The sequence below is a fragment of the Mandrillus leucophaeus genome, unplaced genomic scaffold, assembly GCF_000951045.1.
Source record: "Mandrillus leucophaeus isolate KB7577 unplaced genomic scaffold, Mleu.le_1.0 Scaffold882, whole genome shotgun sequence".
Lineage (NCBI taxonomy): Eukaryota > Metazoa > Chordata > Mammalia > Primates > Cercopithecidae > Mandrillus > Mandrillus leucophaeus.
This window is the reverse complement of record NW_012109608.1, coordinates 638,293-665,372: the sequence shown is the minus strand read 5'-3', so window position 1 is coordinate 665,372 and position 27,080 is coordinate 638,293. Positions and strand designations below refer to the sequence as shown.

The following is a 27,080-nucleotide window of genomic DNA, read 5'->3' as shown; positions in this document are numbered from 1 at the left end:
AGAATCATTAGTAACTCATTTGCAACTGAAGAAAAAGGGGAAAAAAAGGATAAAGAGGTTTTTAAAACCAAACTGCCATATAGAGACTGCTTTACCCAAATTTTGGTTGACAGCTTTCCTTAGATTACCTATCAAGGCAAACAAGGTTTAGCCATGTGAACAGGTTCCAATTTCATCAGAAAAATAATTTGGATCAGCTATCTTTTATAAAGTAGTGAGTTTGTATTGCTATCTTATGGCTAGATTCTGAGGTAAAAGCTATTGGATCTTTGTGCCTGTATGTATACATGTTTAGACATGTGTATATGTACATACATGTATATGTTGAATCTAGCATGCTACCAAATTGGCTTATAAGTAAATAAACACTCATAAATTAAGTAAGTCCTAATGCTTTTCAAGTTCACATGAATCTTTGGTAAATTAAATTGATTTTAAAATTATTAATAAAAATAAAATGTCTTCAGAATCATCAGCATATATTTTTATCTAAGTATTTTGACCAAATGGTTTTATATTTGTCTATGTCTATATATTAAGATGTCAGGGTTTAACATAATGGTTATAAGACTATAAAACACAGTCAAAAACAGACTAATCTTTGTGTGATTTTTTTCGACAAATAAGACTAATTTAATTTAGATTGGTGGTTCAATGAAAACAGCTCAATATTCTGAGTTGCCGGCAAAATACATTTACTTAGGTTCTTACTTAAGTTTTCACCTGTTACTCAGACTTTAAAAATGGTTAACAGGGAAACAACTTTAAATAATGACTAGCTGTGTATAACATCTCAGTTTTCAGAAGTAATCTAGATATACTGTTAAAAATGGAAAAAGCTCAGGGCATGTAAATGAGATAAATGCCTGTAGTGGACTTTCAAATTATTCTGAATTAAGTAATTGATGCTCATGAGATGTCTGGGTCATTTCCAATTAAGAAAAAAATTGTAATATGGGAAAGCATGTTTCAGAAATTGCAGAATAGTCTTTTGAAGGTAAGAGCCTGGGCATTCTCCAACTGCTAGCATTTGGTAAATAAAATTGCCTTCCTTTCATCACACCTCATTTCTCGTCTTTTTTGACTCCGAGTAGCAAGCAGCTGGACTTAAGTCAGTTACAAGACCTCTAGTTTAACATAAAAATTTCACCTTATGCAAGTTTGTAATTTATTCTCTCAAAGGTCTATAAACAAAACCACCTCAACAATATATTTAACATTCTATAAATATACAATTCCATTCCTTTCATTATAATGGATGCAAAAGTCCTAAACAAAATATTAGCAATTGATATACAAAAGGGATAAAAAATTATATCCAAATTGGGCTTATTCCTAAATGCAAAGTTTGCTTAACATTTGAAGGTCAATGTAATTTGCCATAATAACAGAATAGAGAAGGAAAATATATAATTAACTAAATAGATGCAGAAAAAACACCTGATAAAATTCAACACCCAGTCACACACAAAAAAACAATTATTCGTAGCCTAGATATAAAACAGAACTCACTCAATTTGACAAAAAGTAGGGACAAAACTCTACAGCAATGATATTAAAGATAAAGTATTGACAGCTCTCCCTTAAAATAAGGAATGAGACAAGAATGGCACCTATCATCCCTTTCCATTCACTGTTATACTGGAGGTCATAGCAATTATAACAAGGCATAGAAAAGAAAGTTAAAGGGATTCAAAAGGAAAAAAGCTGCACTATTTTATCTTTTTCTTTTTCTTTTTTTGAGATGGAGTCTCGCTCTGCCGCCCAGGCTGGAGTGCAATGGCATGATCTCAGCTCACTGCAACTTCCGCCTCCCAGGTTCAAGCGATTCTCCTGCCTCAGCTTCCCAATTAGCTGGGATTACAGGCACCTGCCACCACCACACCCAGCTAATTTTTTTTTTTTGTATTTTTAGTAGAGACAGCGTTTCACTGTGCTGGTCAGGCTGCTTTCGAACTCCTGACCTCAGGCAATCTGCCCGCCCTTCTCCCAAAGTGCTGGGATTACAGGCGTGAGCCACCACGCCCGGCCAGCTATACTATTTTCAAACATAACTATGTACCTGTAAAAATCCAAAAAATGCACGGAAAACTATTAGAATTACTCAGTAAATTTAGCAATGCATGAATAAGTAAAAATCAATTATATTTTTTATAAACTAACAATAAAGTTTTTTTTTTTTTTTTTGAGACAAGGTCTTCTTCTGTCACCCAGGCTGGAGTGTAGTGGCATGATCATGTGATCATAGCTCACTGCAGTTTCGACCTCCTGGGCTCACATGATCCTCTCACCTCAGCCTCCTGCGTAGCTGGGACCACAGGTACATACCACCACACCCAGCTAACTTTTACTGTAGAGACGAGGTTTCCCTATGTTACCCAGGCTAGAAAAAGGTTTTTAAAAAGATATCATTCATTATCACAGCATCAAAAAATATCAAGAATATTTGATCAGCATTAAAAAAATATTCAACAATAAATCTAGCAAAAGATACACAAGATCTCTAAACAGAAAATAGTTATCTCATTACTTTAAATGACTGAAAAGGTATGCTAGGTTATTGAGCTGTAAAACTTAACTGTAAAGACATCAATTTCTCCCAAATTTCTTATAAGTCAAGTTAAATATCAATCACAATCCCATTTTTTTTAAAGTGGTAACCAAAAGGTAGATTCTAGTGTTTATATGGAAATGCAAAGCCCAGGAATAGCCAAAATAGTCTTGAAGAATAAAGTTGAAAAATTTACACTGACAGATATCAAGACACAGTGCAGCTATTAAGAGAGCATTAGGCCTGGTATGACAGCTCACACTTATAATCCCAGCACTTTGGGAAGCTGAGGTGGGCAGATTGCTTGAGCTCAGGAGTTTGAGACTAGCCTGGGCAACATAGCAAGACCCCATCTCTACAAAAAAATTAAAAATTAGCCAGGCATGATGGCAGAAGCCTATAAGTCCCAGCTACTCAGGAGGCTGAGGTAGAAAAATCACTTGTGCCCAGGAGGCAGAGGTTGTAATGAGCTGTGATCGCACCACTGCATTGCAATCTGGGTGACAGAGCAAGGCCCTGTCTCAAAAGGAGAAAGGCAAAAATAAATATGGAACAGAAAAGAATCCAAAGCCAGACACCATACATAGAATCACCTAATTTACAACAGGTCAGTGTGGTAGAGGAGGATCTTTTCAATAAATGGTGCCAGGTCACTTGGCTATCCATTAAGGGAAAAATAATGAACCCTGACACTTGATCTTACACATATGTAAACATTAAACTTAGGAAAACTATAAATCAGAAGGTGAAAGCTAAAATGATAAATCTAAAAAATATGGAAATATCTTGCCTGATGGCAGGGTATAAATCTTTCCTTACTGGAGACAACACTTCCTTTTTGGCCCAGAAAGCATTAGCAGGCACCAGAGGAATCTGGAAATAGATTTTACTAGTTTTCCACATTTTCCTGCTTTTAAAGATTGGAACTGTTCTCTCCTCTGTTTTGCCAATATTTAAGATTTATGGCTCTTTTCAAAATACCATTTAAGCAAATCCACTGCTTGGAGAGAAAGAAATACTTCAGAACTGAACCCACCCAGGTGATGGATAGAGCACATGTTAACAAACTTCTGCTTATTTTTCTATTGTTAATCGTTCTTATATTTTCAAGAGAGTGTCTCAACTAAGAAACTAAAAAGGGAAAGAAAAATAATTATGCCTTTTCCCTTACAAACACATATTCCAACTAACGATTTATATCTAGATCATATAAATACCTCTTAACAATCAATGAGAAAAAGAAAGAAAAACCAATAGAAATATCAGCAAGACTGCAACCTGGGTGACAGAGTTGCAGTATGTTAAAGAGAGTATCCACATGGCTAATAAATACATGAAACGATGTTCAAAAGCAGACATTAAGGAAAAGCGAAATGCAAATTAAAACCACAATGAGATAGATACCACTAGATAGCATCAAAATGCCTAAAATTAAAAGCCAACAATACAATGATTGCAAAGAACAGAAGAAGGAGCAACATAATTGTTGGTCTAAGGTTAGCACAACCACTTTTCAGACTGTTTGGCACTATCTTCCAAAGCTGAACACACGCATATCCTGTGACCTAACAATCCCACTCTTGGAATACACTCAATAGAAATTTGTACATATGTGAATCAAAAGACACCAAAATATTAATTAGCAGCATTATTCATTAGACAAAAAACTTATCCACGTACATGTGAATAAACAAATTATACTATTACACTAATTAAATAGCATATGGCAATAAAAATCAACAGACTATACATCATAAAAACATGGATGAGTTCCATAAACAATAGCAAGTAAGCAAATACAAGAATACACACTGTATTATTTCATTCTGTGGTGTTAGAAATCAGAATAGTGATTACATCTAGAAGGAGAGAGGTCTTGACTAGGAGGTGGAGCAAGGAGGTTATTGAGGTGCTAGTAATGTTCTAATTTTGATCTGGCTATTGGTTACAAGTATGCATTCACTTGTGTTATTTCATTGTGCAGCACTCTTGTGATTTGGGCAGTTTTCTGACTGTATGCTTTATTATATTAATAAAGTATTACTGGTACAGTGTAGACAATAAGCATTCATTTAAAACATTAACTTAGGTACTGAGAGTACTATTAACAAGCATATTTGATAAAGATGATTTTCTCAATCATACCAGTTATGATAGATGCCAAGAAAATACGAAATGTAAACATTTTCCATCAAACGCTAGGAATAAGAATCTGTTCCCAACCAAAATAACGGTTTTTTGTGTGTGTCCCTGTTGACTGAGACTGAGGCACTCTTGGGATATTGGGCATTCAGCAAAGTCCCTGGCAAAGGCAAGCCTCACTTGGTCCCAAAGTTCCTCCTCAGTCCTATTAAAATGAATAAAAAATTAATACATCCAATCTGGCAACCTCTATCTGGGCAATGATCATCCTATTAATGATTATTTATGATCTGTTTAAATATATTTTTAATGGTACCCTGCATTCTAAAAATAAACACAAAATCTAACGGCATTCAAAGTCCACCTAGTCTTATTTCCTATTTGCATACTACCCATGTTACAGTCTGCAGCATAACTAGACAGTCTCTAGTTCCTGATTTTACTCATTGTCTGTGTTATCCTCTTCATCTGAAATACTCTAGTATTTCCCCCCATTTAAATCCGAATTAGTTTCTTCGAACTTCACCATCATCACAAAATATTTCCTTATTTCTCCAAACCAAATTAGTTCCTCAATTTCTCCCTCTTCTGAATTCTCATAGCATTTCATATATGCGGCTCTCATGACAATCTCTACATTCTATTCAGCATTATATTTATATATCTCTGTGTATCTCCCACACTGAACTGCAACCTACTTGGGACACTGTTTTATTAACTTACATATCCCTAGAACATGTATCACAGTACTCATGCAGTGGAAAACCAAACACTTGATAAAAGATGAGAGTTGTCATATAAAAATAGCTCTGTATCGCTTTCAGAAAGCCAACTGAGAAAAATAACTCAGTTCCATTGCATTTTCCCTCCACTCTTTCTTTTATGCACCTTTTAGGTAAATAAATTTCCTTTGCTACGGGATTCAATACTTTTCTTATATCCTATATAACTGAACTGAAATTCAAGATAAAAGAACATAGACATAGTTTCACATCATAATTCTTGGATGGCTAGTCTGCTTTCTCAAGCTATCAAATGGTTTTCTTAACTAAACATATAAGTCTACTGATTTTGTCACTCTTACCTTCTAATTTAGCTCGAAGACTTGATTCAGTTTTATTCTTCAGGGTTACTGAATCAGTAATAAGTTCAGAACTCTTTTCATCTGATACCAGAGGTTCCTTGCAATGAATATTTTGAACAGACTACATGAAAAAAAAAATCAAATAAAGTCCCATAAATAGTAGTACTACTAATTTGTCTTACTGTTCAATATACTAAAGTTTTATCTATATATAGATTGCTCGTAAAATTTTCTGTTATAATTATATGTAGACTCACAAACCCCCAGCAAAGGTTAATTGCCTGAATTATTAATTAGAGGAATGGGAAGGGTCATAACCATAAATCTGGCCAATTTGCTTTCAGTGGATGTATTAATCAATTGCTAATATTTCATTTAAAGATGGAAAGGGTTAGAAAGTTTAAATTCAACATAGAGTATGCCTCATGACAAGAAAGAAGATTTAAGTATTTTGTTACTTTGATGGCTATTTTATCACCAAAAATAACAAGTCAAAATTAATAACTGTATAATTTAAGACAGTAGTTACTCTAAATCCAGAGAGCAATCTTTTTGATACAATTCTGCACTGTTCTCTAGGACAGCCAGGATTAGAAAAAAATTAATACTTAAAGCATAGATCATGAAAGAGGGAGGTATTACAAAGAACATAAAATTGAACAGACCCACAGCATGATGCCAGGGGTTTAACTCAATTATAATAATAGTATAACCACTAAAAATCACAGTGTAGAAGGAACTAAAATTATTTCCTTTAAGTCCACACAGTTACTCTGCCATGTCAGGAAGTCAGGATTGATAATTTATGTCCTCACCTCTGCCCTAACTCAATTTACTCTCTCATTTTTCTTTTTCTAAGATGTCTTACCAGAATCATATGATTAAACATAACAAAAAACAAAACTTAAGACACAATAGCTCCCCCAGTCATGTATTCTCAAACCCAGGCCAACTATCTGCTTAAACACATGCATAATAAATACTACTTCATGATTCTCTTAAGAGACTGTTGATCCTTGCTCTACCACTTTAATCTTGGAGAAACATAGTCTAGGACTTCTGCACCAACTTCCCACTGGTAGTCCCACACCTCTTGGGGTATGGAGGAACACTGTTGGAGATACATGAACTATTTATAAACCCTTTCCCCAGAAAAAGCTCCATGAATCCTGATCTTCCCAGATCAGGAACCCTTGCTTCATATAATGACATAGAATTAAAATACCTTTAAATTTCTCAATTCACAGGAATCATTTCCACTTGGTTTAGATCCGGCCACAACCAAATCTCGGCATTCTGATCTAGAGGTTTGTCTTTTACCCATGAAACAAAATAATTTTAATATTAAATTTGAAAAAAAAAAATTTCAATGTATTTTCTCATCTTAAGTTGGATTTTTAATATAAATACTTTTTATTTAAAAAAACTCTTAAAAGGACATTTTTTAAAGTGACATAATTCCAATACAAAGGTGACAGCTAACAAAATTAGGTTCTGGGCAATGACAAAAGTGACAAGAGATAGGTGATTGCCTACTTCTTCATTATCTAATCAATAGCAATTGGAGTTAGGGTTAGACTGTGGGAAAGGCAAAGTATGTAAATGAAACTACATTTCCAATTACAAATAGCTAAAGGATAAGAACCAGGGTATAGCACTTCTGTGGACCTCCACAGTACCTAGCATTGTCTATCATTAATAGGAACCAAGAAAATGTCTGGAGTTTTTCTGTTTTTATTTTTAATTTTTTGGAGTGGGAGAAAGTCTCCTTTATTCTTGAGCTAGGTATTTGAAATAGAGATGAACAAGATGGAATGATAGTGACAAGACTTTAAAGCTTAACCTTGACAACCAAAATGTTCTTTTAATGTCAATGTTTAGTCAAGTCTAAATATAATAGAAATTTAATTATAAAAGATGTTAACTAAAAACAATCGTTGTATTTCTAAAGTTTATTTGCAAAATGATTCTCTGGACTGTAAAGAGCCTTTTCTAATATAAATATTACAAATGGTGGTCAAAATTAAGAATAGACCAAAATAATTCTCCTTTAGCTGAGCTAGATGTTACATTTCCATTTCTTAACAGGGAATAAACACGCAAATTGAGGGAAGGGGAACACACTGGATGTGATGAACAATATTTCATCTGTACCTAACCTGTCCCACTTCTTGAAGCCCTAGACTCTGAAGCAAAAGAATCATCATCTTTCCCACTGACAGCAATTCTCCCCTTGAACTACCTGGAGCAAATATTTGTTCCCAGACCTCCTTCTACCCATTATGGAGACTCTCGAACACAGCAGGAAGAGATTCTTAGCAGACAGCCTACCCATAAGTGAGAAATCCTCAAATATCAGTCTTTTAAGCTTAATGTTGGCTTAATATTTTTTCCTAATTTTTAAAGTTCCTTTAATGAATATTTTTAATAAGTGAAAAGCAAAACAAAGTTATTTTTTCCACTCATTCCTTTGTTCCTGACAGCATTTAGAGACTCAGTATCTTCTAAAACTGAATAAAAACTTAATCATAATTACTATTGCTCAGTAAAAGACTTTAAGACCATTCTGCCATCAATCTTCACATATGGACAACAAATTTTAAAAATTAAAACTCAACATACCTTTTTATAAAACAAGGTACAACTGAATCATCTGTCTTCACATCACAGTCTGGGCTATTTAGAAGGTTAAGTGGGACTCTTCCAAATGGGCATGACTAAAAATATTTTGAAAGATTAAAATAACCAACTAGGAAATTAAGACTTAACTATCACCACCTTAATCAAGCAGATTGAAAGTAACTTACCTGTTTAGTTTTGTTGGTTTGTTTCAATGAATTCCGATAACCTATTTCTGCATCTTGTGGGGGCATGTTCTCTCTAAACAGAAAGAAAATACCCCCAATTTTTCCAAGAATATTAATATGTATTTCTACTCTACTGCTAAACATTATCACACACGAAAACATATATATAGATACAGGTAATTAAATTAAAAAACACAGATGTATTTATATAGAAGATGAACATTTAAAAACTGTTTCCATTTCCTTACCCATACAAAAACCGGGCTTTGGTAGTCTGTCCTCTGGAATCACAACTGTTGTTCCTATTCTGTAAATGCCCAAGTGAACTGGAAAATGATTCTTGGGCAGTTAATACCATAGATGCTGTAAAAATTTTGAAACGATGATTAAATTTGTTAGAAATAAGAAAAGTACAAAAAAGTAATCTTATAAATAAGAATATTTTAGAAGTCAACTCATAGTAAATACTTGACCCCAAGTAAGATATGCAGACATGAAGATGTTACCAAGATAATTCTTTAACTACTTCTTCAAATTCTCTTAAATTATATAACTGTTTCCCCAGGGTAAAAGCACATTCTGTATTTCCAAAAGCAAAAAAAAAAAAAAAAAACCATTCTCTTGCTTAGAGTTGTTTTTCATGTGTTAACAAAAGTTTATTTAGCAAAAAAGACAAATTTGCACAGGGTCGTAAAGACTTTTTTACTTCTCAAAGTCTTAACTTCCTTTACAACTTAATCTTAGATTTTAACCATTCTACATAAATAATACTTTTCTATAAAATATTATCCTGAATCTTTATTTGAAGTACTACCGACCACAGAAAAGTATTAGTATACATTAATAGTTACCTGATAAAGTCTTCTTTTCCTCCTCTGAAAGCAGCTGCTTTTTTTGGAGGTTTAAATTCCGTAGGGCAATTTCCAGCATTTCTAGTGGTACTGCTCCACGTTCCACAGCTTTTTGAAGAAGTTGTTTACTTTTTTTGACATTACCTAACAAAGCAAAAGATACTTATCATTTTTAGGCAGTAATCTTTACCCACCACCCAGATATTTATTTATCAGGACCTAGGAAAAAAACTCAAAAAGACTTTAAAAGAATATTTATTCCAAGGCTCACGTACTTTATTTCATAGGCAAGTAAGCAATCTCTCACTTCTTATGCAGATAATCAACTCTCTTCTGATAACAATGCATACCAAATAGTTTCCTTGCAACATGGAGCTGACGTAATCGTGCGTTAGTTTATTACCACCATTCACTTTCAGAAGTAACAGAAGTGTAACAAAGCAGTTACCAAGAGGGGACAGCAAAGGTCAATCACAACAGTTAGAAACAGGAGGGTGTTCTAGATATTAAGAGCATCAGTCTCTTACAACATGCTGTAATAAGTATCATTCATAATGACATTTAGTTAAGGGAAGGATGACATCTTTTGTTAAACAGCATCTTCCATCAAAAGAATTTTGGGGGAAAAACGTAATAAATACAGATTAATCTTTAGCTATCACACTCAGCTATATCAGCCTGAAAAAGAATGCAGAATAACGGAGGAACTATCATAATTGTCTTTCTGAGTATGGACCGATTACCAAACAAATTGGTAAACTTACCCCTAGCATTTGACTTACTTTAAATGTATACATCATATATCTTACAGAATATTATCAACATTTATGGGAGCCACTGAACTATGCTATGCACTTGGCACTTAGGGTATAAAAATGCTTAGGAGATGATCTCTAGCTTCTGGTAGTTTATAAATTTTTAAAAATATCTTTGATAGTGATTAAGTCTACATTTATTCAGTAGTGGTAGAATTTCATGTGTTGTGTATTTTAGCACGACAAAAGAGAGAAAGGCTTAGATTAGAATTAAGAAGCTTAATTAATCAGAGAGCTTAGTACTGAGATCTGAGATTTCTTTAAGAATCTGGTAAAAACTGAAATGTCCTCCATCCCTATAAAAATACACACACAACAGACCGTGCATAGGGTTTCAGGGATGTTGCATTATTTCCTGGCAGTCAAGCCATCAACTGTGCTCAAAATAATCATAATTTGACCACAATGCACTACTGTGCAATGCATTTGACCACACTGCATCACTGTGCATTACCACCACACTGCAGACAAAGTGGTATAGATAAAGTTCATCTTTTTTAACAGATAACTCAATTTAAGAGTTTCAATATTTATGTGTTCTAAAGATGTAAAATTTATGGTTGTTATTGAGAGCCACGATACCTCAAGAAATTTTGAAGTAGAATGGAGAGAAAGAAGCCTTGCCAAATTTTCTCTAACAAGCAAGGAGGAATCCATTTTTCTAAGGAAGAAAGGGATAATAGTTCTAAAAAGTAACCTGACAGAGCAAAGGACATATTGGAGAAGACGATTACTAGGACTCAGAAATCATCTGAATGGGTAAAAATTCAGGGTTCTCAAATCATTTCTGAGTCATATAATTCTCTTCTCCAGCCTCAATCCTGGGGAATACTCTCCAGTGACCAATCCCTGCTATGGAAACCATCACGGGGATTCTTCCAATAGTGTTAATATGTTTATCACTGGCAGTAAACTGGATCACAGTTGTAGCAGAAACAAGGCAGTGGGAGAATGGAAACACCTGGCCAGAGAGCAGACTGAGGATGTTATCGAAAGGCCCCGGAAAATGAGAAAAGACTAAAGAATGGCCAGGTTAAAAATGTCTTAGGAAGAGATTGTCTTGGTCTTACCCAAAAAAATCCAGACTATGAAGAACCAAGTGAATAAGAAATAGTTTCTACAGCAGTTTACTTATTTTAAAGAACTACCAGTTAACGCTACACACACACATATAGTTTACCTGACCGTTAAGCTACACAGCTACACTTTAATGTACATTTTGGTGCTATGAAACCATAGCATAAGAAAAGTTTATGTAAGCTCTAGATACTCAAGCTAGAGCTTAAATATCTGATATCCTTCTTCCTACAAATACTCAGTGAAGCAGCTACTTTCCTTTAGACATTTCCTGAATCTAACTAGTAGCACATAGACAATGTTCATGCTCATTTCCCTGGATTACTCTTTATACATGGAAAAGCTAGTATAAGAGATATTCTCGGCAATTACGTTTAGGTGGCATTTTCCCCCCCATATTCTCATCTGATCAACTTAATGCCTTTTGCCTCAAATTTCCACTGCATATATATCATTTAATATTAGAATGTAAGTTGTAGTAAGTTATCCTTCACTTAAAATTTGAATTTGACATTTTCAGATTACCTTGTGACAGTTCAAATTGTGCAAAAGATATATGAACAAAAGCAAATTTCTTGCAGTTTGCTCTGGCCATTTGAAAGTAGTCACGTGCATCATCTGGCTCTTGAATACTGTAATAAAAGATCTGAGTCAAAATTTAAGAAAAAGAACACAGCTACTTAAATTTGATAATGCTTCATTCAATTTTCCAAAAGACATGGGATATTGCTTTTTTCTGTGGATAAAATTAAATACTAGTAAGTTATTTTTTAAAAATCTTTTTAGACAGTTTAAGTAAACTTTTGTGGAAATGTGCATAGAAAAGAGTTTACATTAGTCTCTTGTTAATTAGAAGCAAAAGTATTTGGTAAAAAAATATTAATTTTCTCACAATACTGACATGTTTTTATTTTCTCCCTTTGCAAGGTGGTTACATATTATGTAACATAGTTAAACACAGTTAAAATGCTAGTACTTACGCTTTTAATTCAGCAAATCTCACTTGAATTCTAGCAAAACTCTCATTTTGGCCATATTTATCTGGGGGAAGTGCTTCAATTGCTTGACTGTAACGACCAATCAATTTATTTAAAAGAGCATCACTTAGAGGAACACTGTTTTTCTCTAGTTTGAGCAACAAACTCAACCAGTCCTCTGGGCTGTTTGCCATCATCATAATTTGGTTAACAGTTCCCGAGTTATCTAAATAAGGGGAACAAAATATATCACAAGAGAAGACATAAAACAAATGCCAAATTGCAGTTTTCCTTCAAAATATAGTCAAGCATTTGTACTCACAGTATCAATGTACATAAAGTCCTTGTAATACTTTTTAAAATTGTAAAAGTTCATATAAATGTAACTTATTTATTGTATATTTATCTTTTATCTAGGTATACTTTATCCAAAAGTTACATATTTTGAAGAAAAGAAAAAAATCTGAAAATAAGTGGGATTTTTTGTAAGTAGCCTTTAAAAACTGGATGTAGTTTAAGAAAATTTTATGCTGTTGCAGGATAACTACAATTTTAGCATCCTACCTATCCATAGAAAACTAAATCTCTCCCACCACCACCTGTACTAATTAACTTAGAAAATTCTCCCTTCAATGATTTATTCATTAAACTTACTGCTCCGGTCCTAATATAATCTTCTTTACAACCTTACTCATTCAACGTTATCTCTGTATACCTCATACTTACTTGTAAAACAACCAAACCAGCTTTACAATAAAAAAATAAACAAATGATATAATCATTTTCTTCTCTCCAAGTAACCTGTATTTCTCCTAGAGGCCCTGATAATTTCTTGGTCCAACAAACTCATAGTTACCATGGTGTAGACCTTTGGAATTTATAGGACCTCTAGTGACGGTCAGGTTTCTCTCTGTGGAACCCCAACCAACAGAAACAGCAAGAATAATCTTCAGACAAAATTTTCACAGTGTAATGTACTTTTTAGTTTCTTCAGTGTTAGTTTTTTAAAAAGATAACTTGAATGTCAGTCTTCTGTTCAGGATATTTTGGTTATTACTAAGTATTATTAAATTCAGATTTCCAGAGAAGCTATCATTCCTTCTATAAATTTCAGTCACTTTCAACAAAGCCTACACCTTTACTTTTACAAATAAAATTTGTTTCTACTTTCTACTAAAATATAGTGCATGCATAACTTTGCTTTGTCGTTTTAAATTTAATTTGGCCTGACTTTTTCTATTTTTACCTCCTATTGCTTTCCTAAGAAATTAGTCTGTGAAATGTCTAAAACACACATTTTCATCTGTGGCTTTGCAGATACATTCCTCGTGCCTGAGGACCCTATTCTTCCTCTAATCAACAAATAAAACATTTGTGTTTTATCATGCTAGTATTCCTATGATGCCCAGCATGCATTACAGTGTAGCATAGTGAATATATAAATTCTCACCTAGAAAGAAACTATGGTTTCAAGCACCTTTGAATCTTCCTCAATACTTAAAATACTCAATTGCCTTGAGGTACAACCTTTGTTAGTGTGACATAATTAAGTACAATTATACTCTATTAAGATTTTACTTAACACCAAAACTATCATTTTCTAGGTTTTTTCAAAGTGAACACAGTCAGCCACCATGATTAGATCACAGGTTCTTCCACTTATTTTCAATTTCTCATCTATTTAATGGTTAGTATACATGTAACAAAATTATCCAAAGGTCACCATTCAAATGACCAACCATTTGAAATACAGTAAAGAATCAGGCTTCTGAGCTAATACTTTTAGAAGAGCTAGCGTATTAAACTCTGGGCACCTTCACCTATTAATCATTGTTCAATAAATGTTTAAGTACCTGCCTACCATGTGCCAGACACCAAAGTTCTGTGGATATAACAGATAAAAACCCTGCCCTCATGTAGCCTACATTCTAGTGGAGGTGAAAGACAATAAACACATGAGTAAATTTTAAAGTGATTAGTACTACCTACTTCTTTACCTTAGAGGACACCCAACAAACAGTTAATAACTTAAAAGAAAAGAAAAACTCACCTGTAGTATCAGCAGAAATTTTATTCAAGCTTAGTTCATCAGTAAGGTCTTCATTTTTAAACTTATTTTTAATGTCTCTCACTTTGTTCATTATGGAATCAATTGTCAATTCTCTGCCACTTAAATCCTCGGACTCCATTTCTAAGAAAAAAACTGAACTAGTCATAATTCCTATTTAGCATCAAAGAAAAAAAATGTGCTAGCTTTTTAGAACCCAGACGACTAAAGCATTCGTTTTGTGAACACATCTAAACGCAGCTATTACTAGGCTAGTATTAATGGAGCTAAGTGCACAACAACAAGGTACACATCTTTGTAATTTATTCAGCAAGGTTTCATAGGCCAAGTACACTTTTCCCCCCAATATAACATCAATGACGTCATACTCTAGAAATCACTCTAGAAATCTGCAAATTTAGTGTCACTTAAAAAAATATGATGGAGTGTTTGCTTGGATTCTGGAAGCTACATACACATAAAGATTGCTTGGATTCTGGTAGTGACATAGGCAAAGAATTTGGCAACGAGAATAACAATTCTTTTATTCGCCTGCTTTACGTGAGTAAATCTTCACCGTGCAAGTGCTTTCAAAGCAAAATATGAACATGATGGGGCTTTACTGATAATTAAGAAATCCACAGGTTTATTCTTGTGCATATCTAGCAGAATCATGATTTGCTACCTTAATCCAACACTAAGAAACTACTGTACTGGTACTGAGCACTTGCTTATCTGCATGGTGGTGGTGTTTGTTCAATAAAGTGTCTGCAGTCTTACTGTTAATCGTATCTTTGTGCCTCTCAAACACCAACTCAGTGTGACTGATAACAATGCTGCCCCGTCTTCGGATTTAACAATGAAGAAGTCATAAAGTTGCAGCAAGGTATCACTCCACCTTTTAAGAGAGGTTTGAAAGGTAACTGTCAGATCACGGCCACCCCTTTCTTTCCCAGTTCCAACCCGCAAAACAAGAGAGATCGTCTTTGGAAAACGATCTTGTGCGGAGGTACCCCACCACCCCTTCTTTCCAGCGTGGGCCACACCCACTTCTTACTTCCTCAACAAAACCTCCAGCATCACCCCACCGGCCAGACGCGCTGAGGCACCGAGCCTCCCCTCCCCCTCCAGCTTGTTTAGCCGCGTCGAATATCCGGCTGCAAGCTGCCCCCACCTCGCCCCACCTCTCACCGACCGGCGTTGACAATGAGCCCCTACACCGGCTGCGGCCGTTCCTCAGTACGCCGGTGCGCCGGTGGGAGAGAACTTACCCACTGGAAGCGGCGCTGAGGAAATGAAAAGATGGAACCTAAACTCCTTTCCGCAAACACGTTTGAATTTCCCCGTCGCTATCTCCACGGTCTCCAGTTGGTCAATGCTAGCCACGTAGAAGCGTCTGTCGTGATTGGTTCGTGTGCGACGGGGCCGCCCCTCCCCCTGCGTCAGGCGAGGCCCGCCCCGGAAGAGCCCGCGGCCGCGTCCGCACCGGTGAGGTGCCTGGGTTGGTAGGGTGCTGGCACTTTGCAGGCGTTCCCCGGGCGCCAGTGGGCGGGCTTTCTTGCTCTTTCCAGTTTAACCAGGCCGAATTTCTGCCTGGGAGGTAGCCACTCCCGGGCAAACCTACCTGGTGAGAGGAATATAGGGGCGGGGACGGCTGCTCCCAGCATCCGGACCTAAAAGATGCACCTTGGGTCGGCTCTTTACTGACCTCACCGCCACTCTTCTCCTTCGTTCCACGCGGTACTCACAGCCTGGCTTAGAGAGGATGTGGCAAGAAAGGATCTTTAACTGGGCTACGTTCAGCCCTGCCGCCAGCTCAAGAATTTCAGTGCTTTTTATGCTTGAGCTTCCGCTTATGCCCTTCCATTATCCTTAAATGACTCCTTGCTTTATCTTCAAGCCAGGACCCTCCCCCTTGTCAAAATTCTGCGCAGAACTCAAGCGCCCATCATGATTGCCCTGCCTGAACTCGCCTTATCAGCCCCCCTCCCTCCGAGCCTGCCCCACTTAAGGGCTCAGGTGTCCTCAGGGGTAAAAACATCTCCCTAGTAATCTTTGCGGGTGCGAGGCTCTGCTGCTAAGTGGCTTTGTGGTCCAGGGCAACAGTTACTCCTCGTCTGCAAAACTAAAAGGGATGTGTCTGTTGTGCCAGCATTATGACGTATGTTCGGTGGTAGGACGGGTTGGTTTTGTGTATGTATAGGAAACTAACTGCAGCTGTCACTTGTTAACTCTAAAGCTGTCCTTAGAACCCTCACATTCCCAGCTCTGGATAGTCACCCAGTCAGCATGAGAGCCCTTGTCAATCACTTAATGCATCTTTCTGTGTCAGCTAGCTGGTATTTCTGCTTCAGCAGAGCAGAAATGACTTGCTATACCATGGTTGGCTAATCACTTACCTTTGCACCATTGCATCTAATGCTGCTTTTGCCTGGAAAGAGTTTATTATTCCTTCAATTCTCGTTGATCTGTTTGCGGCCTGATCTCAAAGCTTGCATTTTCCTGAAAATACTGTTGCTGGGCGACCTCACCCTAACACTTCTTTCTGTACTTTCGTGTGGTAGTCTCCTCCAGTCTTCTATCTTTAAATACCATCTATATGTTGATGGCTCCCAAATGTTTATCACCAGCTGAGCTCTCCTCAACTCCATACTCCGATATCCACTGCCTACTTATTATCTTCACTTACATGTCTCATACGCATCTTGAACTCAAAATGTCCAAAACCAAGCCCCTGATATTCCTACCCAAATATGTTTTTTACAAAATCTAAAAAGACAAATTCATTGTCCTAAATTTTTTAGCCCCAAAACCTTTGTGTCATCCAGATCCCTCATCTAATTCATAAGCAGATTGAGTCAGGGCTAGCACAAGAGATTCCTGGACTCCTACCAGTTCTCCCCACCTCCACTGCCACCACTTTAGTCCAAGGCACCTTCATCACTTACCTGATGTTACGTGCAGTAGCCTCCTGGCTGGTCTCCCTGCTTCTGCCCTTGCCTCACCTCAATTTATTCTCTGACATAGCAAAGTCATCTTAAATCAGATTATGTCACTACTTTGCTCAAAACCCTTCAGTGCTCCCTTTCTAGCTCGGAATAAAACCAAAAGTCCTTATGATGGTCAGTGGCTATTGAGCACTTGAATATGTCTAGTGCAACTGGGAACTGAATTTTTAAATTAATTAACCTTAATTGATTAAATTTAGATTTAAATTTGAAAACTGATATCTAATGGGATTATTTTAAAACTTTTTAAAGTAATTTTTTTTTATTTTTTCTAAACTTGCATTAGTCATGAATTTATTGGAAGACTTTTAAGTATACTTGGAACAACCTAAGTATATGAACCTACTTTTTCAACTGTAAATTTTGTGGGATGCAAATGCAGATGAAGTATTTCCAATGAAAGTGTCTGAGTAAGAAATGTGATGTACTGTTAAGTATAAAATACACTCTGGATTTTGAAGACTGAATAAGAAAAAGTAATAAACATTGATAATTTTAAAAATATCAATTACAGGTTAAAATGATATTTTTGCTATATTGAGTTAAATAAAATATATTATTAAAATTAATATACTCCATCACAGACCAGAGGAGACTAAGAAGACATGACAACTAAATGCACTGTGATATCGTAAACTGGATCCTGAAACAGGAGGATGACATTAATGGAAAAATTAGTAAAATTCAAATTAAGTCTGAGGTTTAGTTAATGATAATGCACCAATGTTGGTTCCTTGGTTTTGAAAAATGCATCACAGTAATGCAAGATCTTAACAACAGAAAAACTGAATGAACAGTCTGCAGCAATTCTCCGTACTATTTAATACATTTAGAATTTTTTGTAAATTAAGAATTATTCAAAAATTAAAAGCTTATGAAAATGCAATTTCACCTGTTTTACACTTTACTATGGCTAGTAGGAAATTGAAAATTACATATATGGCTTACATTGTATTTCCATTGGACAGTGGTGATCTGTAAAATCCTACAGTTTTACCTATTTGACCTATTTATTTATCTTGTTTATTTTCTGACTTTCCAAACTTTACCCCCACTAGAATGTAAACTCCATAGTACAGGAATTTTTGTCTATTTTGTTCATTACAGCATCCTCAGTGCTTAGAACGGTGCCTGGTACATTTGTAGGCACTTAGTAAATGTTAGCTAAATACTAACATTTACAACCATTAGAGTATTTAAGAATCCTATTTTATTTAACACATTTGTATACTTCTTGCATCACAATTTCTCATTTGGCTTAAAATCAGCTGCATCTGACAGTGAATAAACTTTTTCATTTTCAGAGTCAAGCCTTTCACAAAGCAATAAAATTAGCCATAAGATTATGACTTATTTTAAGATGGTAAGTTTCACATTTTTGTCACATAAATGAAAGTTTGAACTATTTAACTTTGTCATTAGCATCATGTCACTTTTTTTGCTAATCTTTGACTTTTCAGTCAGCACAGCTGCCTTTTTTATTCCATTATTTATTTACTTATTTATTTTAATCCCCTCTAAGGAGTTTTTTATTCAATTATTGAGGTCATTGTTACACAAGCTCAGTAAGGCCCAGACTTTGATTTTTAAAAACTAATTATTATACATGGATTTCTTTTGTGTGTATGCAAAAGTTAAATTTCTGATCAATAATAAATCCAGTTCTTACAGCATGCAATCAGTTGTGTGCTGCTTTATGGTGGTTTATTCTGGATAAAACATTACTAGTGTATGCTGATTTTAGTGCATTTAGGAGTGAGCCCATAAGAATGTTGAGAATTGTATGAATACTGTCAGGAAAGCTAACTATCACAGAATGGACCAAGCCATACACGAAATAAAATAATGCCAAGGACAGGTAACAACATACCTCATAGATAACAAAGAAAAACAGCAATGACAGTTTAGATTGTGTTCTACAAAGGAAAATAGCAGTGACAAGTTAGGACCACTACTTGGACATCAGGTATTATTTAATCATGCAGGCAACAAACTATGCTAACAAATAACAGAAGAAAAGTAGGATTCTCAGTTCCTATTTTTCTTTTTTCTCCAATATGAAGAATAGTAGTCAGACCGACAATCTTAAAAATAAATAAATAAATATAGGACAGGTTATATAAGAAAGACATTTAAATTCCATTTAAATTCTCTGACACAAACGTGTGTGTGTGTGTGTGTGTGTGTGAGAGAGAGAGAGAGAGAGAAAGAGAGAGAGAGAGAGAGATAGGGTCTGGCTCTGTCACCCAGGCTGGAGTGCAGTGGTATAATCTTGGTTCTCTGCAACTTCTACCTCCTGAACTCAAGCCATACTTCCACCTGAGACTCCCAAGTAACTGATACTACAGGTGCATGCCACTATGCCTGACTAATTGTTGTATTTTTTGTAGAGACAGGGTTTTGCCATGTTGCCCAGGCTGTTCTCAAACTCCTTAGCTCAAGCAATGCACCCATCTCAGCCTCCCAAAGTGCAGGGAGGCATTGTGATGGTCTGTGACTACCATCACACTTGACCATAATTTTTAAAAAAATTTATCCGTGTTGGGTGCGATGGCTCACGCCTGTAATCCCAACACTTGGGGAGGCTGAGGAGGAGCAGATCACCTGAGGTCAGGAGTTCGAGAACAGCCCGACCAACATGGAGAAACCCCGTCTCTACTAAAAATACAAAATCAGCCGGGCGTGCTGGTGCACGCCTGTAATCCCAGTTATACAGAAGGCTGAAGCAAGAGAATAGCTTGAACCTGGGAAGCAGAGGTTGTGGTGAGCCGAGATCTCGCCATTGCGCTCCAGACTAGGCAACAAGAGCGAAACTCTGTCTCAAAAAAAGAAAAAAAAATTATCCATCCATTTTCAGTCTCTGCTATATAGAAAGAGCCTCACATAGTTGGTTAATATACCAAAATATCCTGAAGAAAATAAGCAGGATATTGAAAAAAATGTGCAAATATAATCCCAGAAACATTGCTGGCAATCTCTGAAAAGTCATAGTAAGTAGAAGCAATGATAGAAAGCCAGAAATGGATGGACAAGTCTTACCTTTTTGGAAAAGGTAGAATTTGGAAGCTATTAATCTGTATAATCTCCGTGTAGATTTTAGACCCATTCTGGGATCAATTACAGAACTGTTTGGAAGCAAAGATCTCTAGAAACCAACATGAATGCATTAAGAGCAGGCCATATAGAATACACTAAGTTCTGATTTTGATTGTTTCTGTATTTTGAAAAGGGAAGGCCATAAATACAGAATATCTTAACTTTGGCAAATAAAATGATAAAGGCTCTCTTACTGTTTTTGTGGAAGAAAGGAGCAAGTAATTCCCATACAGTTAATGTGAAGTAGTTCTGCAATTCTGGATCATTTTTCTCAAAGATCACTTGTTAATGGTTTGAGGAGAACTTCAGGTTGATCCCTAGTAGAAGTCCTCAGAACTCTGTCTGCAGTTTTATTCTAAACTACATATCTTATCTGTGTGACAAACATATAAAAATAATGCTTAACTTTTCATATTAATTAAAACAAAAAAATACAAAATTAAAAGATACTTTAAATGGACAAAATTGATAATATGCAATTTATAGAGATAAATGTACATCTGTACATTTAGATTTCTAAAAATAATAAAATTCTCAAATACACAGTTAGAGCCTAGCCAAGATGAAGAAACATGGTCCAGATTTATTCTCTGGAAACAACAGTAACAACAAAAACTATACAAAATAAATGAAATAATGGTTTTCAAGCATCAGACATCAGGCAATACAGTACAGTGATCCTTAAGAATAGTGAAACAAACAAATGAGTCATAATGTTGCCTCCAGATTACTTACTGGTGAGAGTTTCCAAGTTTCAGTGTACAAAGGGAGAACCCAGGAATTGCCTGGTATTCTAAAGTTAAGAAGATGGAGGTCATAGTCTGGAATGGCCAAGGCAGGTGAATTTCACAGAACAGAGTACCAGAGAAAAAGAGCAGAACACAGTGAGAATTCTGGAAATCTGCAGAGAATGTCTGTGAGTCTCCAGCTCTGTACTGGTAAGTGCAAGTGTATGTGGAAACTGTCCCAAGACCAGGGGAAAATAACAACCATGGGAAAGAATAAAAGGGAGTAATATCAAGAGCTCATAAATGGCAAGAAATAGTTTTTGTTCACAAAGCAACAAGTAGAAGACTCATGATATTGCCTTAGAACTGGGGCAAAATTAGCCCTACAGCACGCAGTGGCTCAGTCTATAAAAGCTTACGAGCAAACCTTAAAAGGATCAGACAAAGCTCTAGAATATTTATAGAAATACAAGAAAATCCAACTGGGTCACATTTATAATGTCTGGCATCTAATTAAAAAATTACTAGACATTAAGCAGGAAAATGTAAATCTAAATGAGTAAGTGGGGGTGGAAATCAGTCAATTAAAATAGATGCAGATGTGGCACAGATTATCCACTTAATAGACAAACAGTAATTATAACTGTATTCCATATGTTCCAGAAATTAGAGAAAAGTGTAAACACATTAAAAAGAAATATGGAATATATGAGAAGATCAAAAACATGTATAGAGATGAAAAATGCAATATCTGAAATAAAAATTATATTGGATAGGATTAATAGATTATAGTCTGGAAAACAAAATATCCTAAACTTGAAAACATATCAATAATAAACTAAGCAAAATAAGGCACAGAGAAGCAAAGAAACAAAAATACAAAGAACTTCAGTGAGTTGCAGAAAAACTTAATGTGGCATAATGTACATGTGATTGGAGTTTTCAAAAGAAAGGGAGAATTGAAGAATATATTTGAAGAAAAAATGGCCAAAATTTGTTTAAATATGTTGAAAACCATAAACAAACCAATTGAAGAAGTTCAACAGATTCTAAACACAGTAAACTTCATGCAAACAACACCTGTGCACATTATTACATTGGACAAAACTAATGATAAAGAGAAAATATTAAAAGCAACCAGAGGAAAAATACATATTACATATAGATGAACAATCATAAGAATAACAGTAGACTTCTTGCCAGAAACAATGTAAGCTGGGCAACAATGGAGTGACATCTTTAACCCTTTTCTCATTTAGGAGTAAAAACTACAGTGGCCTGCCAGCATTCATTTAATTTTACATAAACATGCTTTTCGAGGCTAAAGCCAATCTGACTTTCAATGTGAAAATAACATGCAAAAACTGCTCTTGGAGTTATTTCTAAATGTAACTAACATCAGAATTGTCTGAATCATCAGTATTGTCAATTTTGAAAAAATTGGATTCATCAAATGAATCATCAGCCAACAACTGTTTGAGAATGATGTTAACATCACATGTAGAAATGCTGTGTTGGCCGGGCACAGTGGCTCATGCCTGTAATCCCAGCACTTTGGGAGGCCAAGGCAGATGGATCACAAGGTCAGGAGATTGAGACCATCCTGGCTAACACGATGAAACCCCGTCTCTACTAAAAATAAAAATTTAGCCCGGCGTAATGGCAGGAGCCTGTAGTCCCAGCTACTCAGGAGGCTGAGGCAGGAGAATGGCATGAACCTGGGAGGCGGAGCTTGCAGTGAGCTGAGAACAATCTCACTCCACTGCACTCCAGACTGGGAGAGAGAGCAAGACTCGCCTCAAAAACAAAAACAAAAACAAAAAGAAATACTGTTTTCTAGGATTTGACATTTTCAGCAAATGAGAATTACTATGTTTTGTAAATGGAAATACAAAACACCACTACTAAAAACAGAATATTGTAAATATTTTATTTATTTTTTATTTTTTTTGACTCTTGCTCTGTTGCCCAAGCTGGAGTGCAGTGGTGCGATCTCGGCTCACTGTAACCTCTGCCTCCCAGGTTCAAACAATTCTCCTGCCTCAGCCTTAGGAGTAGTTGGGATTACAGGTGTGCACCACCACGCCTGGCTAATTTTGTATTTTTAGGCTGTTCTCGAACTCCTGACCTCAAGTGATCTGCCTGCCTCAGCCTCCCAAAGGATTGGGATTACAGGTGTGAGCCACCTCACCTGCCTCAGAATGTTGTAAATACAATGATGTCTTTTATTTCCAAAGTCAGTGTACTAGAACGATGCAAAAATAGTAAAAGTAAGATATTTTGTGGCAAAGTTATCTCACGGTAAACACAACAGTTGCAGGCATGTATTATTGGGGCAAACAGGAAAAGGGTTAAAATACAGAAAGAGAAAGAAAAAAATTCTATAAACCTAGATTTGTTATTTCCAGCAAAAATACTGTTCATTATGAAGGGAAAATAAAGATTTTTTTGAGACATACAAAAGCCAAAATAATCCATCAGAATGGCACTACAAAAATTATTAAAGGAAGCCTTCAGGCAGAAAAATTCTGAATCTACATAAAAGAATAAAGAATACTGGAAATTGTAAATATGTGGATATGTAAAAAGATATTTTTCTTATTTTTGAAATCTCTTTAAGAGACAACTAAAGCAGGCTGAGTGTAGTGGCTCATGCCTGTAATCCCAGCACTTTGTGAGGCCAAGGCAGCCTGAGATCGTGCCACTGTGCTTCAGCCTAGGCAACAGAGTGAGACCCCATCTCAAAAAAAAGAAAAAAAAAAAAAAAGAGAGAGAGAGAGAGATAACGAAAGCAAAGGATAGTAACAATATACTGTCAGGTTTATAAGATATAGAGAAGTGAAACATGACAACACTCACACCAGTGATGGGAGGAGGAAAATGAAAGAGTATTATTTAAGGTTTCTTTCTACTATGCATAAATTGGTATATTACGTGTGATAAGTTAAAGGTGAACTCTATAAACCTCCATTGTGCATCATGGTAACCACTAGCCACATGTAGCTCTTGAGCCCTTGAAATGTAATTGGTCCAAAATGAATGTCCTGTAAATATAGAATACACATCATATTTCAAAGACATAGTGTAAAAAGTATAAAATTTACCATTAATATTTATATACTGTTATAAATTATTAATATTATTATTATTAATTGAAATTATAATTATTGGGTATATTATTTTAAATTAAAATAGTCTTAAAATTAATTTCACCTGCTTCTTTTAGCTTTTAAAAGCATAGCTATTAGAAAACATGTAAATTGCATATGTGGTTCACATTATATATCTATTGGACAGTATTACTAGAAACCCTAAAATAGCCACTAAAATCAAACAAAGACAAGTAAAAACCAACAAAACAAACAAAGAAACATAGCTACTGAGTGAACAAAAGACAGAAAACAAAAAATATTCATTTAATACTAATGAAGCAGAGAAAGAGGAAAAGAGTAAAAAAGAACAGATAGGAAAATGGAAAAAAGATAGCAAAACAGTATATTTAAATCCACCTATAACAATAATCACATTAATGTACATGATCAAATCTCCCTGAAAATGGTAGAGATTTTCGGATGTATAAAAAAGCAAACCAACTATCCACTGCCTTCACTAAACCCTTTTTAAATATGAAGGCACAAATGGGATAGAAATAAAATAAGGAAAAAGATACACCATGCTGTCATTACTAAACACTAAAACACTAAAATCAGAAATACCTATCATGGCACAGGTCTCTGAAAACAGACTTAAGAGTGTTTGGTTATCTAGGTGAATGGCCTTTGATTTCTGATCTTGGGTATATTTTGAAAGTATCCTCAGACATGGATCTAGAGCAGAAATTCATCAGAAGTGAGTATGTCTGCTGGAAGTCTAGCTAAAATGCTTTAAAGTTTAATCCTAGATTTTATATCACAATTCTTTAGAGAGCTGTGAAAATAAACACTATTTCTCTATGATTAACCATCAGAAAGAAATAGATTTTGACACATTTCATGGAACGAGCTATCAAGACAGGTCCCCAGATAGTTCAGAGTAGCTAATAAACAAAACATCTCTGCCAGAAACTACAGAGTGAAGAAATGAGATCTCATTGAAATAAATTCCCTAATCATTAGAATAAGTCCTCTAACTGCACAGCACTATCACCATGTTCTACATTCTTCATGCCCCCAGGTCACAGATCTGGATAAGAGCACCAAAACTAAAACAAGAAAGATAAACAGAAAATGAAAATGTAAAATAAAATGCTCTCCCATGGTGTACTCTCTTAAGAGATAAGTTGATATCCCTTATTGTTAGCCCAGTTTTGCATTGCTATACTGAGGCTGGGTAATTTATAAAGAAAAGAGGTTTAATTGATTCACGGTTCTATAAGCTGTATGAAAAGCATGGTGTCGACATCTGTTCAGCTTCTAGTGAAGGCCTCAGGAAGCTTACAATCATGGTGGAAAATAATGAGAAGCCAGAATGGCACATGGAAGGAGCAGAAGCAAGACAGAGAACGGACAGGTCCCAGATTCTTTTCCACAACTAGATCTCATGTGAACTGAGTAGGAACTCACTTATCACCAAGAGTATGGCACTAAGCCATTTATGGCCTTTACTCCAGTTTCCAAAAACTTCCTCATTTCCATCTGAGACCTCCTCAGGCTGGCTTTCACTATCCCTATCTCTATCAGCATTTTGGTCACGATCATTTAACTAAATTCTAAGAATTCAAAATTTTCCCTCATCTTTGTGTCATCTTCTGAGCCCTACAAACTCTTCCAACCTCTCTGCTTATTGTCCAGTCCCAAAGCCACTTCCACATTTTCAGGTATCTTTATAGCAACACCCCACTCCTGGTACCAATTTTCTGTGTTAGGCTATTTTTGCATTGCTATAAAGGAATATTTTGAGGTTGTGTAATTTGTAAAGAAAAGAGGGCTGGGCATGGTGGCTCACACTTGTAATCCTAGCACTTTGGGAGGACAAGGCAGATGGATTGCTTGAGGTCAGGAGTTTGAGACCAGCCTGGCTAACATGGTGAAACCTGGTCTCTTACTAAAAATAAAAAAATAGCTGGGTGTGGTGGCACATGCCTGTAGTCCTGGCAACTCAGGAGGCTGAGGCAAGAGAATTGCTTGAATCTGGGAGGTGGAGGTTGCAGTTAGCCAAGATCGTGCCACTGCACTCCATTCTGAGCGACAGAGAAAGACTCTGACTCAATAACAACAAAAAATAAATGAAAGAAGAAAGAGGTTTAATTGGCTCATGGTTCTGCAGGCTATATGAAAAGCATGGTGCCAATATCTGCTTGGTTTCTGGTGAGGGCCTCAGGAAACTTTCAATCATGGTGGGAGGTGATGGGGAGCCAGCATGTCACATGGCAAGAGCATGAACAAGAGAGAAAAGGGGGAGGTTCCAGACTCTTTTTAAACGGTTGATCTCACATGAACTAACTGAGCGAAAACTCACTCATCACCAGGGGTATGGCACTAAGCCATTTATGTAGGATCTGCCCCCATGATCCAATACTTCCCACTATGCCTCACCTCCAACATTGGGACTTACATTTTAGCATGAGATTTGGAGAGGACAGACATTCAACCCATATCACCCTTCTTGGTTTACCTAGAGTAATCAAAATGTCAGATGAACCAAATAGACATGGAAATAAATGTGTCTTTAGGGTAAATATATATATTAGTCAGTTCAAGCTACCATAACAAGATATTACAGACTGGGTGGCTTAACAAACAGAAATTTATTTTCTCACAGTTCCGGAGGATAGAAACCCAAGGTCAAGTTGCCAGCAGGCCTAGTTTTTGGTAAAGTCTTTCTCCTTGGTCTGCAGATGGCAATTCATTTCCTTCCTTCCTTCCTTCCTTCCTTCCTTCCTTCCTTCCTTCCTTCCT

At 35.9% G+C, this 27,080-nt stretch overlaps 1 protein-coding gene and 1 pseudogene across 2 annotated transcripts in view; one reads left to right on the top strand and one right to left on the bottom strand.

The window, feature by feature from the left end:
• TTK (TTK protein kinase) overlaps positions 1 to 16,188 on the bottom strand; it is a 39,631-nt gene extending 23,443 nt beyond the window's left edge. Inside the window, exons 1-10 of one of the 2 annotated variants that reach the window (XM_011969330.1) lie at positions 15,623 to 16,188; positions 14,355 to 14,507; positions 12,308 to 12,530; positions 11,853 to 11,959; positions 9,436 to 9,579; positions 8,833 to 8,947; positions 8,585 to 8,657; positions 8,400 to 8,494; positions 7,003 to 7,090; positions 5,778 to 5,898 (exon numbers count right to left, since the gene is read on the bottom strand). In XM_011969330.1, the coding sequence (XP_011824720.1) occupies positions 5,778 to 5,898; positions 7,003 to 7,090; positions 8,400 to 8,494; positions 8,585 to 8,657; positions 8,833 to 8,947; positions 9,436 to 9,579; positions 11,853 to 11,959; positions 12,308 to 12,530; positions 14,355 to 14,493 (1,105 nt within the window). In that variant the 5' untranslated portion in view covers positions 14,494 to 14,507; positions 15,623 to 16,188. The remainder of the gene's footprint in view (positions 1 to 5,777; positions 5,899 to 7,002; positions 7,091 to 8,399; positions 8,495 to 8,584; positions 8,658 to 8,832; positions 8,948 to 9,435; positions 9,580 to 11,852; positions 11,960 to 12,307; positions 12,531 to 14,354; positions 14,508 to 15,622) is intronic. The other variant, XM_011969329.1, reaches the window with a different exon arrangement.
• Positions 15,654 to 27,080, top strand: part of LOC105531406 — a 58,306-nt pseudogene continuing 46,879 nt past the window's right edge.